The following is an 18077-nucleotide window of genomic DNA, read 5'->3' as shown; positions in this document are numbered from 1 at the left end:
TACATGCGCACACATACCCAGCAACACGCTGAAACCACTGCCCTGAAAGCAGAGGGAAAGGAACACTGTAAGCTTCACAGTCTTGCTCACTAGGAGGAAAACAGCAGGCCAGAGACCAGGGTTAAACTAGGACTGCAACCCAGCCAGGGCTTGCGAGATGCAATAAGCGACCTACTGTGCATATACACACACACACACATACACAGACACACACACAAATGTACATTCACTCAGTTTGTGCCTAGTAAGCCTGGAATGTCAGTGCACCAAACATAAAGAATAGTCTGGTCATTGGCAACAATTTGGAACAAAGAAAACAGGCTACCTCCATTTTTAGTACATTCTCTAAATCTGAATAAGAGAGCACTCTCTTGACGTGGTAACTTCAAATCCCATGTCCAGTGTCATTTATCTGCTTGTTTGTTGTGCATTAATGTCTTTATTTGTGCTACTTTGATGGTTTGGAGTTCTGGAAGGTTTATGGCACTTGTCATCAGGAAGATCCCATTTCAGACATTAAATCAGATGGATGGATGAATGGATGGATGGATGGATGGATGAATGGATGGATATAAAATTGTTAAAAAGGAGGTAATGGAAACAGGGAAGGGTGCCTTGAACAGCAAATATGGCAACCACAGATGGGATCTGTATACCTGTGTTGCTTGTAGCCATTGATTGGTGTGGGAATCACTTGAATATTTTACTAATTAGTTAGGCTAAGTCTCTCTCAGTGGAACTGTAAAAGGACGTATCTGGAATGTAATCCTTTAATATCTGGTCAAGCCCAGTTCTTTAATAACAATGCTGCTTGTTTCTGTTGTTAATAAAACATTCAGCATGGCATCCATTTCTGATCTTCCAGTACAAGCCTCCTACTCCTATGACTACGAAAAGGAAGCCAAACCCTCAGAAAACATGAAGCACACGCCTCACGACTCAGTAACCAAGTCGCGTAAACCTCACGTAATCTTACATCACATTCTCAACTCCGTAGCAAAGCATAGGGCACAATTCAGTGAAAACACACACACACACACATATGTTGGAATTCATATCTTTGTGGGGACCGTCCATTCATTTCTATTGGAAAAACCCTAATCCCAGCAATGACAACCTTAACCCCTATCCAGCCCCAACTTTAACCATAAGCAACCAATCAAAGTACAAGACTTTTGACATTGTTAGTTTTTTAATTAGTCACAAGTCTTTATAAAATTGAGTTTCTCCTTGTGGGGACTGAGAAACGGTCCCCACAACATCAAAATAGCAGGTTTTTATCACATTGTCTTGACAAAATGTATATCTAATATATACATAACACACACACAGAACATTCATAGAACGAACTCATTAGAATAAAAAAATATAACGGAATACATTTAGAAAATCAGTTTATTGTATATGAAACGCATTTATCTAAGCTATTGCACGTCATTGACGAGACGCTCTAAATAAAATCATTTGAAGATAAATGTACAGTCGTTTGTCCACACCTATAAGGCATCTCCAGAATTTAAGAGAACCAAGACTAGACATGTCACAGTGGGATGACTGTTAATTATTATTTGGTAACCATTGTCTACTTCGTTAGGTAACTGTGGGGTTTATTAACTTCGTTTATTCAAATACAAAAGGAGGAGAAATGGGCGTGGCCATTTACAGTATGGACGCATTTTGTCATGGCAAAACCATAGGGTACGGTAACTGATGAGCGACAGGTAGCCTTTAGGGAAACAGCCCATCCGACGTATCTATATTTTTGTTAAACGGCTTTGACAGCTTGCTGTACATTATTGATTAAATATGCAACATGTTTAACACATTTTAGATTAAAAGGGTTTTTCCAGAGCCGAAATGAAAAGAGGAGCATTTACCCTGCTGGGCACTCGTAAAACCCCGTCTCTTTTCGGCACAAGCGCTGAGATCAGGGAGAGCGGTGGTAAGTAACATCGATGACAATATCGAACTATGTTGACATTCTGACTGGGACGAGACAGTGACTTCTTTCTAAGACAAGATCATTGTAAATGTGGGATGATTATAGGATTTGAACCTTGAAGGGCTTAAACTCCACGAAGAAATACGCAGTGCCCCCATCCCACTATACATTTTCCGATCAGTGGTGGGGGGATTCAACACGATGAAGTTTGCTGAGACGATGTGCTACGAATCGTACACAAAAATACCGGACAAATCGCTAAATGGTTTTAGAAAAAATATTTTAGGATCCCTCTAAATAGGATCTAGAAACCGCCTATGTTATAAGTCTTATTGATTATTTGCAGCGCGTGAGTATAATTAGAATTTTCAGAAAATTTACAGTAACCCTGAAATGCTATTTTCCTCTTCTGATATATGTAGAGTAATGGTAGGAGTCGCTCAGTGTGGTAGATGCAATATGGGCCCTCAGTAGCGTCATAAATATTGCCAATGCCTTAGAGCAAGAACACAAGACTTTTTTTTTTACCATAAAGTACCAGCATACGAGTTCTTTAGCAGCAAAACACCATTTAACCATACATATCTGTCGGAACTATTGCTATAAGTAATGGCATACCAGTTTACGTTTATGATATAGATCTGAACACTGACGTTGTCTCACGTCTGGAAAAATCACTGGCATTGTAATTTCATGATTTATTGATTCTGAAAATCTTAAATTCTCGACTGGTTCATAATAAAAATAGCACCTTGCTAGTTAAGAGTGAGTTCGTTAACAGCAGTATTTTAAATATGCCACATAAGGTATTAATAGTATTTGTTTTGCACTTGGTGAAGCTTTGGAGAAGTTGGAAATGAAATTCTTTTTCATATGGTTAAATAAAAAGGCATATCTAGACCCCTTGACGACAATGTTTATTTTGCTAGAATACTTTCTCTTACCACTCCACCAGAGGTATATTCTAATTCTGGGACTAAATAAATAAATAAATAAAATAACAGAACACGGTAACCCCGGTGCAAATTTATTTAAGAATTGCAACCTTCAGAAATATTAACACATTATATCCCCATACACATTATATGAGGCTAACAAAAAAAAATAATTCAAATGTGTAACATAGACCGGCACCATGCATTGAATACATCAAACTTTTATGATTAGTAACGTAACAGAAGTTTACTGTCGGAAGGCTGCTCAGTTTATGCTGACACACTTGGAATCATGAAGCAACTTCTAGCTGGTATAGTTATGTTAATGGAGAATTGTAAGAAAATGAGTAGAAACAGAAAATACATCGACACATATCCGGAATATTTTGTGTGTGCCTGTGTATGTGTGTGTGTGTGTGTGTGTGTGTGTGTGTGTGTGTGTGTGTGTGTGTGTGTGTGTGTGTGTGTGTGTGAGAGAGAGAGAGAGAGAGAATTAGGTTTATATTACATTGTGGGGACCAAATGTCCTCCACAGTGTGATAAAAACCTGTTATTTTGACATTGTGGGGACCAGTTTTCAAGCTCCTACAAAGATCTGTGAAGGCAGTCAAAGAGCTAAAAATGCCAAACGTCGTGTATTTTGTTTGGTTATTTATTGTTAATGTTAGGGCTCAGCCCCCTGAAGAAATACTAGACACCCCCCTCCATTACATTTTTCCAGACGTGAGTCAACATCAGTGTTGAGATCTATCATCAACATAAACTGGCTCCTTCATACAAGGAGTAATGGTTAAGGAGGTAATGTTGGGATTAGAGTTTCCCCATAAAAATGAATGGAGAGTCCCCACAAAGAAGATATAATTTCAAACCTGTGTGTGTGTGGGGGGGGGGGGGGGGGATCAGGACAAATATATCAGCCCTAGGGGGGCCCTGTGAAAAAATGTTCGAATACCATTGACCTATTCCATGTCTTCACAAGCATAGCATCAGCGATAGAAACTTCAAAGTCCATTGAAGTTAATTAGTCTGCAGTGTTCATGCACGTGATGGATTGCCAGCTGTTTCCAAAGCCACCAAAGCATTGCTCAAAAGGGCACCAGAAGCTGCCGATTGATGTCATACACCAATTCACATATTCAATCAAAATATTTTAAAAAGTAGGAAAATTAAAAAAAATAATAATAGAGAAAACCTTTGTTTATTAAAAGTGATATTAAACAGCTGCCTTTGTGCAGGGGTGTTATATATTTCTCAAAATCTTTGGGAGCTTTTGGGGTCACATTAAGTAAAAGCTGACTTCCCAAGTTTCAGCCAAATTTCAGGAAGTACTGTAGTTTGATGATGTGAGTGAAATAGTAAGAACATGTATAGCAATTGTTTAACTTGGATGGAGAGGGGCAAGGCAATGAAGACATTTGTAATCCATACATGTTGTTCTCCTTCAAGTCACTATCAATAGTGACTCGAACCCCGGACACATGCTACATTTTGCATTAGACTCTTTTTTTTCGAAATGAAGTGGCTAAGGGGGTCCTAAAACTAGCGAAATCTAGCGACAACATCACTGTGTGCTGCAAGTTTGCAACGTAGCATGTCACTCTTCTGTCAGAAACGCTTGATAAGCCCCCCCCCCCCCCCCCCCCATGGCAGTAGGTCAAGCAAGGTCAGCCAAGTATTATAACCAATACTAAAATGATACTTAAACCAGTTTTGTCACATATTAGGACCTTCAAGGAATAGCACCACACTGTCAGAAGCAAGACATATAATTAAAGACTTAAGAAGATGACAACCAACTGAGTAACAACAATCTTCACTTTATGTAAATGAATTCTCTTCAAGAGTCCGAAAGGACATTTTTTTTGTCACTAAAGTCATTTCATTTTGCAATTCATTTACGTTTTTGTTCATATTCACTTGTTTTCTCAGTAGTATGTTGAGTTAAAATTGATATTGTCTATATAGCATCAGGATTGATAAACGTTTAGCGAGCATTTTACGTAGTTCAGATTAGGAACTATTCATCTGAGAATTGTAGGAGAATTAGAGTACTAATTAAACAGTACGTGTCACAGTTAGATGACCTGCCTGCATAAACGATTTAAATTCCAGGATGAAGTTTGCTTCATTACTTTCGGGAATACCATCTACAGTTAATATGAAAACTTTTATTAATATAAAATGACATGGATACACATCTGTACGACGTGTGAGAATATTATTTAAAAGTTCCCAACCTGAGTTAATTAAAATTTCTTTTCCTAAAATTGATTATAGGTTCAGCTTCAGTTAGGAATGCATTTCTTCCCTATATGGAAGACATATGATTGGTACAAGTAGTGATACAGGAGCCCTTCTTTTGGAATTCTTTAGTTTTCACTTACCATCTTACTCTCCTGTTAAACACACAGACAAGGGCAAAGTTTGGGATTAATGTACTGGCTCAGTCCTTTATCGAGCACTGCTGCAGCAGCTGTCGGAGTTAAGGCCCCAGTGTTGACACCAACACTCTGACAGCCATGAAATTTGACCTGGTGACCTTCCAGTCACAGTCCCGACCCTCCGAGCCAAGCACCACATTCTGTGCATGATGCAACAGTGGCTAATATATTCCAAATATTAAACACCCTGGCAGTCCAAATAAACAAAACCAAATTTACATTCACATTTCCATGTGCTTAGAGCACATTGAACGTGAAAAGGAAGTTTTCCTTGTAATGTGGCCAGAGTAATAGCTTATTTTTCCATTTACAGACCACAACATTTCTTTGTAAATCTGCTTGAAAGGGGACATGAAAGATAAGAGTAATCCTTTGCTCGAGTTTCGCAGTCTTTATAAATGCTACTGAGTTTTGAGAACAGACCAGAGTCATATTCAGTGTGTGTGTGCTATTCTGGAACAGGTGGGACAATTAATGCAATCTTATAAAAACATTGTGCTCAAGGTAGTGCAACACTTCCTGATTTTTGTCATGAGTTGTGCTCCTTTTCACACGCATTCTGGGTCTAGTCCAAGTATCAGCCAACCAGCCAGTTTAAAACAAATCACATCTGACTGGTGGCTGTTTGACAGACGGGTGTTGGCCAGGTTCACATTGAAGTGGAACACATGTTTCTGGGATAGCCTTGTTCCTCTTGGCACTCAATGGGCTGTTCATTTAGCCACAAGACACTGCAGAGCCTGTGTGTTGACATTTTTACTAGCTGAGTAGATGCTGGAGTACCAAGTAAGGAACTCTTTCATTGTAGACTGCTCCTCATGCAGGAATGGTGACTGAATTCCTGTCACTTTCATGACGGCACATTCAAATATTCCTTCAGTCTCAAGTGTCCTTTCAGAAGAATGTCGATTTCTTTTTTGACGGCCCATTAATTGGTCATAAGAAATAAATTCTCTGCCGGGCTGTTTTGTCATGTGCTTACAATCTTGCAAAGTTTCACATAAAGCCATTCATATTCTTACATTATACATGATTCTACACAAAGCAGCTTACTATCCTTGTGCTAATTAAAATGACAGGTAATTACATAGAAGTTTTTTTAAGCTAGTCTATGTAACCCAAGTGTATTCCATGAGTCAAACTCTGAAGACAACCTAATGCGGTCTGAGTAACTGCTGCAGCTTTTGATCTTCTGTTTGCTCCCTGTAAAGAAACATCACTGTGATTATGTTTTGTCCGGCTGCAGTTGCACCAAAGCTGTATGGGTGTAGATCTTGTGCAAAGCATGTGCTTGAAATCAGCAATATTTCTCCTCTGTCCCCATGCCTTCATGAGGGGACTGTAGTTCAGAATCCACGCTTTACATGTAGAAGGTCCTGGGTTCAGTTCCAAGTATCTCCACTCTGAATCCTTAATGCTCTTTATGAAACATGTCAAACATGAATTGTATCTGTGCCAAAAAACGTTCATCCTTTTGGAATCATCCTGCCAGGGAGATGTAACTCAGTAGTAGCTTGCGTGTACTGTATGATGTCCTGTGTTCAGTCTGCAATGTGTCCATATTTATGGGACAGTGTGTGTCTCAGAGGGATTGGGCTTTGTGCCCGTGACAGGAAGGTTGTCTGATCGAGTTCCATCCTCAACAGAATAGTTGTATCTCCATCAGACCCTTGAGCTGGGATGGGCAACATAATATCATATTGCGATTATAAACATTCATATTGTCATCAATTTGAATAACATGAGTATCGTGATATAGCCTAGATGCTTGTTTTCTTGTATATCTGAGTTAGTGCGCTGTTTTTACACGAATTCCATCATGGTATGAATCTGTTGTCAGGATAATTTATCATTATACCTGTCACATGTGCCACAACTATTACTAAAACAATATGGTCGTCATAATCAGAGGAACTCAAGGCTGCCTGTTATATTTGGCTGTTTTATACATGTGAATTTTCGAATATTGTGATAAATATTAATATTGTGAAAATCTCTGAAAATATTGTGATATAATTTTTAGGGCACATCAGCTAACTCTAGTCAAACCCCTTCCTTAGAATGTACAGTGAGATAGTCAGAGAAAAAAAACTTAGCAACGAAATGTACTGTCAGCATTTTCTAAAACGGAGCTTTGAGTTAAAGAAATTATATTGTTATAATTATCAACATCATGATAATTTTTTGCCATATTGCCCAGCACTACCCTTGAGCAAGACCCTTAAAATCCTGCCCCCTTAAAAAATGCATCAGGATGCTGGATCAATGGTTGACTCTGCGGTCTGATCCCACACTTCACTCTCTCCTGTATATCTGTGTGTGTTTTAAAGGAGCAAGAGGGGATATTTCAAAACTAAAAAGCTTTCCAGTGGTCTTGTACTTGCACATATGGCAAGAAAAGCATCATTTCATTTTCGTAGCATGCTTCTCCTTGCTTGCAGTATGCATGTTTGCCATTCAGTTGACCATGTCCTATACTTGTTGTGCATTTTGGCGGTGATATGTGGGGCAGGACTGTATCCGTTGTGAATGTAAGGTTGTGGTTTGAACTCTTGTAATTGGCAGCAGCAAGGTGCATAAATTGCAGAAAAACAAGCAGTACAAAACAAAACACACAGAGCAAATACATTTACAAGCATAATAACACACAAACAGAACTCCCTGAAAGAAATCTAGGGAATTAAATCAATTAATTAATTTAAAAAAAGAATTTCCGCTACCTCTGAAAGTTGTTAGTGGATTGATTTTTCGCAATGATTGTATCCAGTCTGTCACTGAAACTTTATGTGAAATCCTTTCAGTGATGCTTCTCTTCACCTATGTGACAGTGTGTGTATGGCAGATTCATTTAACATGAAGTCATTTCAGTGAATGGAAAGGGTTTTTAAATAGCTAAATGCGTTTTTTCTATTAACACAATCAGTTTAAAAATTGATAAGATTGGATAGCCGCCTAAAGCAATGAAAGGAATCCATATTTTCTCAAAGGTAGTGATTGAGGAAGTGTCTTGAGGGCTTGAAGCACTAGCACCTTCAGTTTTGCGAGGTATTTTTCTTGCAGTGAAATGCCACTGCACTGACACCTGAGGTGGCCGGTGTCTTTGTGTGCGCCATAAGCGTTGACGTATACAGTGAGATGCCTGATCACTCAGGTTCTGCAGGTCAAACTGGATATTTCTTGATAGAAAAGTAGGCTGGAGATGAACTCTTCTGGTATACCTGCAGTAGTTCCCTGAGGAAGGACTCATCTGTAGCTAAGCATGGTATTGACGTACACTTCACATGGCTGATTGAAGTAGGGATGCTTCAGTGAGGCCAGATCGTAGTTACTGGCCCTCCAAGCACGGTTCACCGAGAAGGCGTGCATGCGCACTGGTACTTCATGCGTGTGAAATAAGCTGGTTCTTTTTGCGTGTATTCAAGCATGCCATGCCTTATGTCTGGTATGTAGTGCTGCAGTAGCCAGGCTCAGTAGAATGTTACAGGCCTTAGGCTTTTACATTTCTCACAGGTAGCTGAACACAGGGTGAACGTCTGCAGGGAAATGATCTTTGAAAGTGTGAAATCTGTTAAGGTTATGGTTGGATGTGGAGGCGACAAGGATGCCAGTAGTTTTGAAGACTGATATTTCACCAGAAACTGTCCTAATAGATCTATGGCAGGGTATTAAATTATTCAAAAGGCAACAATTAAAAAAGAAAATACTACAAAACATATGTACTATGACATTTAATTATATAGAAATGGTCCCTCTCAACTTTTGGATTTTTAGTCTAAGTTTCTCACCAATGACAGCAGAACGAAAGAGCAATGGATTGAGAAGAATTTGTCATTTTCTCTTTCCCCCAGACAATGTGGATCTGCCTTTGGGCTCTTCTGCCAGGCCAGAACCAGGCACAGCTAGGGTACGAGCCAGGCCAGCTGTCCAGCTTCACACATCACCCTCTGTAAGTCAGTCCATCCACCCTCAATCACTCCTAATTCTGCTAATGCTGATGCATTCAAACCTAATTTAAACTGTTTAAGAAGAAGAATTTGAAAAATTACTCTGTACATGAATTGAAAAAGCTTCCATTCTGGTTAGTCATAAATTTAAAAAGTTATATTATAAGCTGTCGTCATTGATAGAAATTTCCTAGGTAACTTGTATCATTTATGCAATGATTGTATGAATAGCGTGAGGTATCAGTTAAAGGTTAGGTTGTGACCAGTGCCATCTCAGTCTTAGTCCTTTAGTCAGTGTCATCTCATTACCAACTGACGTGTGCATTGAACATTGTTCTGGGTTCACAATTTATGAAAAGTGCTATGAATAAATCTAAACGCTTCTTTAATGTTAAACCAAAGACCAGCATTAAGGTTCTGTATAAGTTTAAAGGCGTATGTGAAGGTACTGGAAGGTTTTGTTTTTTTGACTGACACATTGGACTCAACATGACTTAATGTATCTGCCTTTTTATTTATTTATTTATTTATTTACAATATATCACGTAAGTTGAGGTGAATGAAAATAACATAAAATGAACCCAAGCATATTTGCGACATACAGGGGTGGTACTAGTGATTTTGGGCCCCGAGAAAGCATATCACACTGGGCACCCATCCCAGACCAATCCAGACTGTTCAAAATTTTTTATGGCCCCTCTCACTTAGGGGCCGTTGGAATCATCCTAACTTTCCACCCCTTTGCGGCATCCATGGCTGCCGTTCCACGCTACCGTTCAAAAGTCTGGAATCACTTAGAAATTTTCATGTTTTCCATTAAAACAGACATAAACATTTGAATAGGAAATATAGCTAAATAAATAGGAAATAGTCATTGATGAAGTTAGAAATAATTATTTTGAAATTAAAATAAAAATTGTGCTCTTTCGAACTGCTTTCATCAAAGAGGCCCCCATTTGCAGCGATTGCGGCCTTGTAGACCTTGGTCATTCTAGATGTCAGTTTGCTGAGGTAATCTGAGATTTCACCCCGTGCTTCCAGAAGCATCTCCCCCAGGTTTACTTGGCTTGATTACTTGGGCACTTCTTTATACTATTTGGACACATAACAATAGAGTTGAGATCAGGTGACAATTTCTGATGCTCCGGATACTCAACTAGTATCAAGCCAGTTTTATTGCTTCTTTAATCCGTACAGATTTTTATCTGTGGTATGCATAATTACAAAATGTTTTTGTAAGGATCAATTAACCATTTACAATGATAAACTTGTATTAGCAAACACAACATTCCACTGGAACACAGGACTAATTGTTGCTGATATTGGGCTTCTGTATACCTATGTAGATATTCCATAAAAAATAGCCATTTCCAGCTATGATTGTCATGCCATAGGCCAGGGAAGAAGGAGCAGGAAATCGAGGAATCGGGGAACAAGGGATTTATTGCAGAAAACCACATTCAGCAACATAAGATGTTAGACTTCACAACATTAATTACTGGACTGGGGAACCATACTCAAACACAGACCTAAATACATCAGACTAGTTAAGAACAAGAAACAGCTGGTAACACGGGGGGTCCACACGAGGTAGCGAGGGGGGCGCGGCACACGGGAGGATCGGACGAGCAGGTCATGACAATGATAGTCATTTACAATATCAACAATGTCTGTACTGTTTCTCTGATCAATCTGATGCTATTTTAATGGACAAAAAAAACAACCTTTTTCTCAAAAGCAAGGAAATTTCTAAATGACCCCAAACTTTTGAACGATAGTGAAGCCTTGAGCAAGGCCCTTAACCCCTAGTTCACTGGATATTGCTACAGCCAGCTGCTCTTCACAACCATCTTGCTTTCACCTACGGAGAGCAAGTTGAGGGAGGCTTAAAAATAATTTCCCCTTGGGAATCAATAAAGTATCAATTATTATGTTTTTGGACTGTGGGGGGGACCAGAGTACCCAGAGGAAACGTCAATATGACACAGGAAGAAAATGCAAACTCCACACACCTGCAGCTAGGGTAGAGATTTCAACCCTGGTCCCACAGGTATAAGGCAACAGTGCTAACCCCTATGCCAGCCTAGCAGGGACCCTTTTTGGTTAAAAAAAAAACAAAAAACAAATAATACCTCCGCAAGTACCTGAGCGTCCCTCTGGAGAATTACTCCTAAAACATTACTAACACTCCAGTACAATTAACACCACCAGGGTGTGCACAGTAGTGTGATGAGGGCTGTGAACACTAATCACTTGGGTTCCATCAGTTCTGTATGGTCACCTGGATACATGACCTTTATCCCAGCAATCATACATAAGTTAGCAATAGTATTAAAGAGATGATCTGTGGCTCATCATTGATCTGTTCAAGATCTGTTTACCTAGATATATTGAATAACCCTTCGCCCTGTCTTTCTCTCATTTATTCATTTCACTATTATTAACCCCTATGTCATCAACTTTCCTTCTTTTTGTTTCCCAGTCATCTTCCCAAGGCTTTGCTGTCCCAATTCCAAAAGTGCCACTTATGCCCCCAACCAAAGGAATGGTTGCAGCTGGGAAAGGTACCGGTCTACTGCAGCATGATGTGTGTGCTTGACTGATCTTGACCAGATTGCTGGGGAAGGAAGGAAAAGAGAACACAGGAAAGAGAGTGAAATATCGTCTTAATAAATAGTTTGAGTGTGAAACCCTGCCGTGAACTGACATCCCACCAAGGATGTACCCTAGCTTTGTGCCCTCTGTTTGTGTACGGTCTGTATGTTTGATTCTAGGACATCGACAGAAAGATTCTTGAATTTTTCTTGAGTTTTGCTGCCTTTTTTGAATCATATTGGCAAGAATTATGTTCAATCTTGCTGCTTTATAAAGGGAAAGAAGGGTTTTCAGCTTTGGTCCTAATAAACATTTTTAGAAATGCTACATAAATTAATTGCACTATTTTATTTACTGAACTTGAGGCCTCATGTTTCTGAATTATGTATTCATTTGCAAACTTAAAGTAACTAAATAGTGACTAGACGCTTTATTAATCTTAAAATGTCATTATTATATAAACATCATCCATCCATCCATCCATTTCTCATTTTCCAACCACTTAATCAGTAGAAGGTCGCTACTGTTGATGGAATGCTCTTGTAGTCGATTCTTACTTGTTCTAACCACTGGCAATCTTTCTTTCTTTTTCAGACAATGACAACGCAGTTGCCAGTCAGAGCTCCATTTTCAATTCACTGGAAGGGGAGATGTACATTCCTCCACCACCAACTATGCAGCCCCCTCCCCCCCCAACAAATTCAGCCAGTTGTTCCTCACCTAATCTGCCTGCTTGGAAACCACCGTCACCAAAGCCAGTACAAAAAGTGTTGAGTCCACACTTAGACCTCTCCCCCGTCATGTCATCCCTGAAAATTCCCTCGAAAGGTTCCTCAAATTCACCTAGCACCAACATCTTTGATTTCTCTAGTTCAGCACACACTGAATATGCCAGTTTACCCCCATTCTCAGACCCTACTCCACCTGTGGAGAAATTAGAAGGCACCACACCCAGAATCCAGAAACCCCCCCCTCCACCAGATAGGCTTTCCTCCTTGCAAGTTTCAGCTTCCCCTGCTGAAGTCACTGCACCTTCCAGTTTCAACCCCCAGAACAAGGCTAAGCTGCACAGTATGCCGAACACCAGCGTTTTAAATAACAAGAAGGATATTCAATACAAGCCTAATAACCCCATCATCTTTTTAGAAGATCCTTCCACAGATAAAATTCAACGTCCAGTCCAAATCAACAGTAAAATTCCTGCTACTGTCAACAATTTTGGGTCAGCTACGCTGTCAGATGCTCCTGCGAAGCCAGCTCAGAGTACAAGTCCCCAGATGCAGAATGACCAGCAAGATGTGAAGGACACCCTACAGGCCAACCTTCCTAACAAAGTGACTGAGGGACATATGTTTCCTGTCAAGGATTCTGGGTCAGTTATTCTAGATGGAACTACATATTCTGCCCCAGAAATCTACTCCAGCCCAAAATCAAGTTATGTCATGATGCAAGCCAGCAGAAGCTACAAGCATGGTTTAGATGTGAGCCGAAAGCCATACTACCTTCAAAGGGGAAGTAGGGGCTTGCAGTCAAGGGAGGGCACAACCTCTCCTTTTGACCTTCTGCTTGCTGCCAAGGAGCGAGAGAAGCTCAAGTCATTACACTTGAATGAATCTTCCTCAATTGATGAAACAAAAACCAATAATGCAAACTCTTCAGCCCTGAGTCCCCTGAACCCTCTGCCTCCAGCATCCGTAGGTGAGCGTGTAGCTCAGTTTCCAAAGAGACAGGACGCAGACCTTGTGCACTCCACTCCAGCACTTAACCCCGCTCACAATGAGAATAGATTAGTCGATGACAGCACATCTATCATCCCTCCCCCTCCCGAATTTGCAAACTTAGAGGAAGATGCTAAGAATCATAGTGAACATTTCAGTTTGCCTCCTAATCTGCCTCCCCCTGACCCACCTGTAGTGAAGACTCACTCTGCACCTCAACCCCCTATTGTTTCATCAACCCCAGAAATCAAGCTACCAAAAGTGCCACCTCCTGAAGTCAAGCTACCAAAAGTGCCACCTCCTGAAGTCAAGCTACCAAAAGTGCCACCTCCTGAAATCAAGCTACCAAAAGTGCCACCTCCTGAAATCAAGCTACCAAAAGTGCCACCTCCTGAAATCAAGCTACCAAAAGTGCCACCTCCTGAAATCAAGCTACCAAAAGTGCCACCTCCTGAGGCTAAGCCAGGGCCCCCCTCTGGCAGTCACAGGACCCTCCAGAGCATTATAAATAAGAAACAGCTGGACCAGGGATACGGCTTGAGGCAGTTAGACAAAGAGTCTGGAATTCCTGTCAGGCAGAATCCTGCTAACAAAATGAAAACAGAATCAGCCACGGACGTTCATTCCTCGCAGGCTCACAGCCTGCTCCTCAGTGAGCTGGGAAGTACAGTGGCAAAGAAAGCCCACGAATCCTCTGTAACGTCCAAAGAAACCAACAGGTACAGAATCACCAGAGCTTTTTACTCTCAGGAGACATTAGCTTTGACAGTTTGATCATTCTAGTCATGTAACAAAACAATGTTACTCGGACATTTGATGACACTATTTCTTTGTATTTTGTATACGTAGAAAATAATCATTACAGACTACAAGTACACTGTAAATGAAATGTACAATTGGGTGTTTCTCCTTAGTGGCAAATATTATTTTCATATGTTTTACAGTTTTAATACCCCCTCCGCTCTTATTAGGAGAGACTAAAAGAACTTGTACCTTGGGGTAAAAAGCTGTGTTAGAACTTCTACTTTAAGCAGGAAATAAAAATAGTACCTCTTTGTTTGTCTCATCCTTGGAAAAACCACTTGTTTTGATGTGCTTTTCACCCTGCATTTATGTGTCACAATTATAAAGTTTATCTTGTAAGCTTTACAATTTCATTACGTCTTTTCTAGGGCAACCTGCATGTTTAGATAACTACTCATGATTTTGGTCATGTAAATTTATAATTTACAATAAATTGATGGTAATGGTAATAAAATGGATAATAACTCTTAATTCAGACTTGAAAAAGCAGGCATGTGTTACTGTAACTCTAAAAATGTCCTAGTACTTAGGTCACAGACCAGTTTTTTACTCTAAGTGAAGTATGAGTCTCAATTTAACATCCCCTTGTTCTGCCATTGTAGTGATTTGCCAACATCAAAGCCATTCTACGGCACCTCCTTCATGGTACGACCTGGGACTAAACAGCCAATCAGTGTCATCAGGAAAGGAGACTCTTCATGAGGACAAGGGACTGCAAAATACAGACTGTATGGAGAAGCACATTTACTGTCACAGTGACAGATAACAAAGACAGCGAGAAGTCCTCACAAGCCACAGAAAGAGCCGTTTCCACCAAACACTGAGAGATGAAATTGGGAATGTTCCAGATTCCTCTGTCATACGTTTCCTATTCACAGTGCAAATGGTTTGCTAAGACTCAGCAGGGAAATTACATACCTACCTTTATTATTTTATTTTCCTAGATTATTCATACTTTTATCCTAAGAAATTTACAGTTTTGTCAAATCATACAAATGGATGTTTTAAGAGTAATTCCGGTGTTGCGCTCCATAGAGTAGTGTTTCACGTGCTTGAAGACCCCCAGACAATCCACATTTTACTCCTGTTTGTGGATCCCCAAGGATCGGCGTGAGAAGCCCTGCCTCGATGGAATGTTATTTCTTCAGACACTTATTAAAAATCCAATGATCACAAACATCCGTGTGCTTAACCATTATGCTACATGTGGCCTTTCCTTGATTACTCTAGCTGACCATGCTTGTCTTGTTATGAAAACTCAAAAGGCCTTTTTTAATTCATAGTTATAAATTAATATGTGCACAACTTCACTCTGTAGTGTAAAAGAAATGCTGTGTAAAGTACTTGTGTATATAAGTCTTTGTCATATCCTCCCTAATGCTTCGAATTATTGGTGCTATAGAACATTCCAAATATTTGGGGTGTGTTCGTGTTGGGAATGGTTAGTATTTGTGTTGGAAACTTAAGTTTTTGACGTATGGTTCAGTTGGTCTTGTACCACAGCAACACCTAAAACTGATCTACTAATAAAATAAGTTTTGATTATTACAATTTCCTAAAAAATATTTCCAGATTACTGCCCCTTGTTGTTTTGTTTTTTGACACCCTTTGAGTCCCCTTTTTTGTGTCATCCAGCCTCTTCCCATGCTTAATGTGATGGAGAGTATAAGTTCCTCAGGACCATGGGGAAAATGTGAGGCGTATACTAGATAAATTAGCATCATTCAAAAATAGCACCCAGGTCAAGAGAAAGCAAAGAAGCCCCATAAATGAATGTCTTAGGTCAAAAAGAGGTGAAAGGCTATGTACGGAGCAAAGTACTTCACAGGATCATATTGATTATTTCATTTCACCTCCTAATCTGACTCCCCCTAACCTACCTGTAGTGAAGACCTACTCTGCATCCCAACCCCCTATTGATTTATCAACCCGTTCCCCAGAAATCAAGCTAGCAAAAGTGTCACCTCCTAAAATCAAGCTAACAAAAGTGTCACCTCTTGAAATCAAGCTAACAAAAGTGTCACCTCTTGAAATCAAGCTAACAAAAGTGTCACCTCCTGAAATCAAGCTAGCAAAAGTGTCACCTCTTGAAATCAAGCTAGCAAAAGTGTCACCTCTTGAAATCAAGCTAGCAAAAGTGTTCCCATCCACCCGTTGGCTTCCGCCAGCCAGCTTCCGGTTCCAGCAGAAAGAAGCAGAGGTCTGGCCTGGAAGAAGTCACTCAGCCGCGGGAGCCTGGCTGACCCAGTGTCTCCCACTTCCTGAAATACCCGTGATGACTGAGCTCCGCCCAGCTCGAGGGGCGTCCGAGCTCTACTGGTATCCCAAGGTTCCCGGCCTATCTTCTGAGGTGCCCACCAAGCTCACACACCTCTTCAAGGTCCCGACCCAGCCTCACTCGCTGCCAGGTGACCCAGTTCGCAGTGTCCTGCTCCTGCCTGCTGCTTGCCTGCGGCGGCCTCACTTGCTCCTGCATGATGGACCTTGGTCCCTATCCCAAACTTGGACCACCCTTGCTCCCTGTCCTGAGATGGCCTCGGGTGTCAACAGGGGCCCAGGAAAATGGCTGGCAGTGTGTCCGTCTCCTGGAGAGGGAGATTGAAGCACACCATTTCTGGCCACCATACTGGCCCCTCGGGCTCCTCTTGCCCAGCAAATCGGGGCCTTCCTATCCCTGTTCCTGCCCTCTTTCCAATTGTTGCCCTTCAGGGTCCCCTTGGGTCCTTGCTCTGCAGCCCTGGCAGCACCCTCTTGCCCTGCAATTCCTGCGGCACCCACCTGTTCTTGCCCTGGTTTCGGCCCTGACTCCTGCCATCACAATGGTCCACCAAGTCCCTCAGTGCCCTTCAATCCTGGCCCCAGCCCAGCTGTCCCCTTGACTCTACCTGGCCCTGCTGGCCCACCGAGACCTGGGGGAGGGGGGCTCATGTCCTGGGGTCAACGCTCTGCTTCCCATTGTTGAAGGATGCTTCACCGTGGGTTTTTGTTCAGAATTCAAGGGTAATTAAAAGGCCGCTACCTGAAGACCTCAGACTTCAAGAGTGTTCATAGGATAAAAGCAAATCTTTTTTTGGATTTGGTCTGTCTGCTTTGTATGCCTTAACCATGCTGGTCCAGCTTGTTTATCGTGTATTGACAGGGCAGTGGCAGCGTTAACTGCAGGTACCTTGGGAAAGATGATTGTAGACATTACCTTAATTATACATAAAAATATCTAGAAATATCTATTAAAAACACAAAATTATAGAATCGGTCGTTTAAAATAAACTTTTGCTGAATTATAAAAACACTCATTATATAACATTCATGCCTGTGACACAGTAGTAATTTTTATCAGAGCGAATTAATTTACTCCTACTTAGATAAGTGCGTTGTTTTTCCCCAGTCGCGATATTCGGGTCATACCGCCATCTTCAGGATATGAAAGGAATTGTGCATTAATTCCATAATCACTAGATTTGTAATCAGTCCCGAATTCCACAGCAATTAAAGTTACAGAAAGACGAGTAAACGAAAATATAGATCTGCTGACGTGCTCTTCAAAATAACCGGTATCAATTACTGTTATACATTAAAATATTACACACGCTATGAAGCCCCATAAAATAAAATCCAGTGGATTGTAAAATATTCAAGATTCGAAATTTTGTCTTTCGTACAAAGTACAATACATTTCTTGCTTGAATGCTTTCTCCACA

At 40.7% G+C, this 18077-nt stretch overlaps 1 protein-coding gene and 1 long non-coding RNA gene across 2 annotated transcripts; one reads left to right on the top strand and one right to left on the bottom strand.

The window, feature by feature from the left end:
- Positions 1-1694: 1694 nt before the first annotated feature.
- On the top strand, positions 1695-15944 carry LOC125745251 (uncharacterized). Its single transcript, XM_049017902.1, has 5 exons — positions 1695-1942; positions 9167-9264; positions 11745-11826; positions 12452-14294; positions 14982-15944. Exons 1-5 carry the CDS (start codon positions 1858-1860, stop codon positions 15079-15081), a joined length of 2208 nt encoding a protein of 735 aa, XP_048873859.1. The 5' UTR covers positions 1695-1857; the 3' UTR covers positions 15082-15944.
- Positions 13823-16641, bottom strand: LOC125745252 (uncharacterized). The gene is made up of 3 exons (XR_007398614.1): positions 16434-16641; positions 13934-14023; positions 13823-13873 (listed from the first exon to the last, which is right to left on the bottom strand). It is a non-coding gene; the product is annotated as an uncharacterized LOC125745252 (long non-coding RNA).
- Between the last annotated feature and the right edge of the window lie 1436 nt (positions 16642-18077).

The sequence above is a fragment of the Brienomyrus brachyistius genome, chromosome 6, assembly GCF_023856365.1.
Source record: "Brienomyrus brachyistius isolate T26 chromosome 6, BBRACH_0.4, whole genome shotgun sequence".
In the NCBI taxonomy this organism is placed as follows: domain Eukaryota; kingdom Metazoa; phylum Chordata; class Actinopteri; order Osteoglossiformes; family Mormyridae; genus Brienomyrus; species Brienomyrus brachyistius.
Note: the sequence above shows the minus strand (reverse complement) of the source record. Positions and strands in the feature narration are given on the sequence as shown.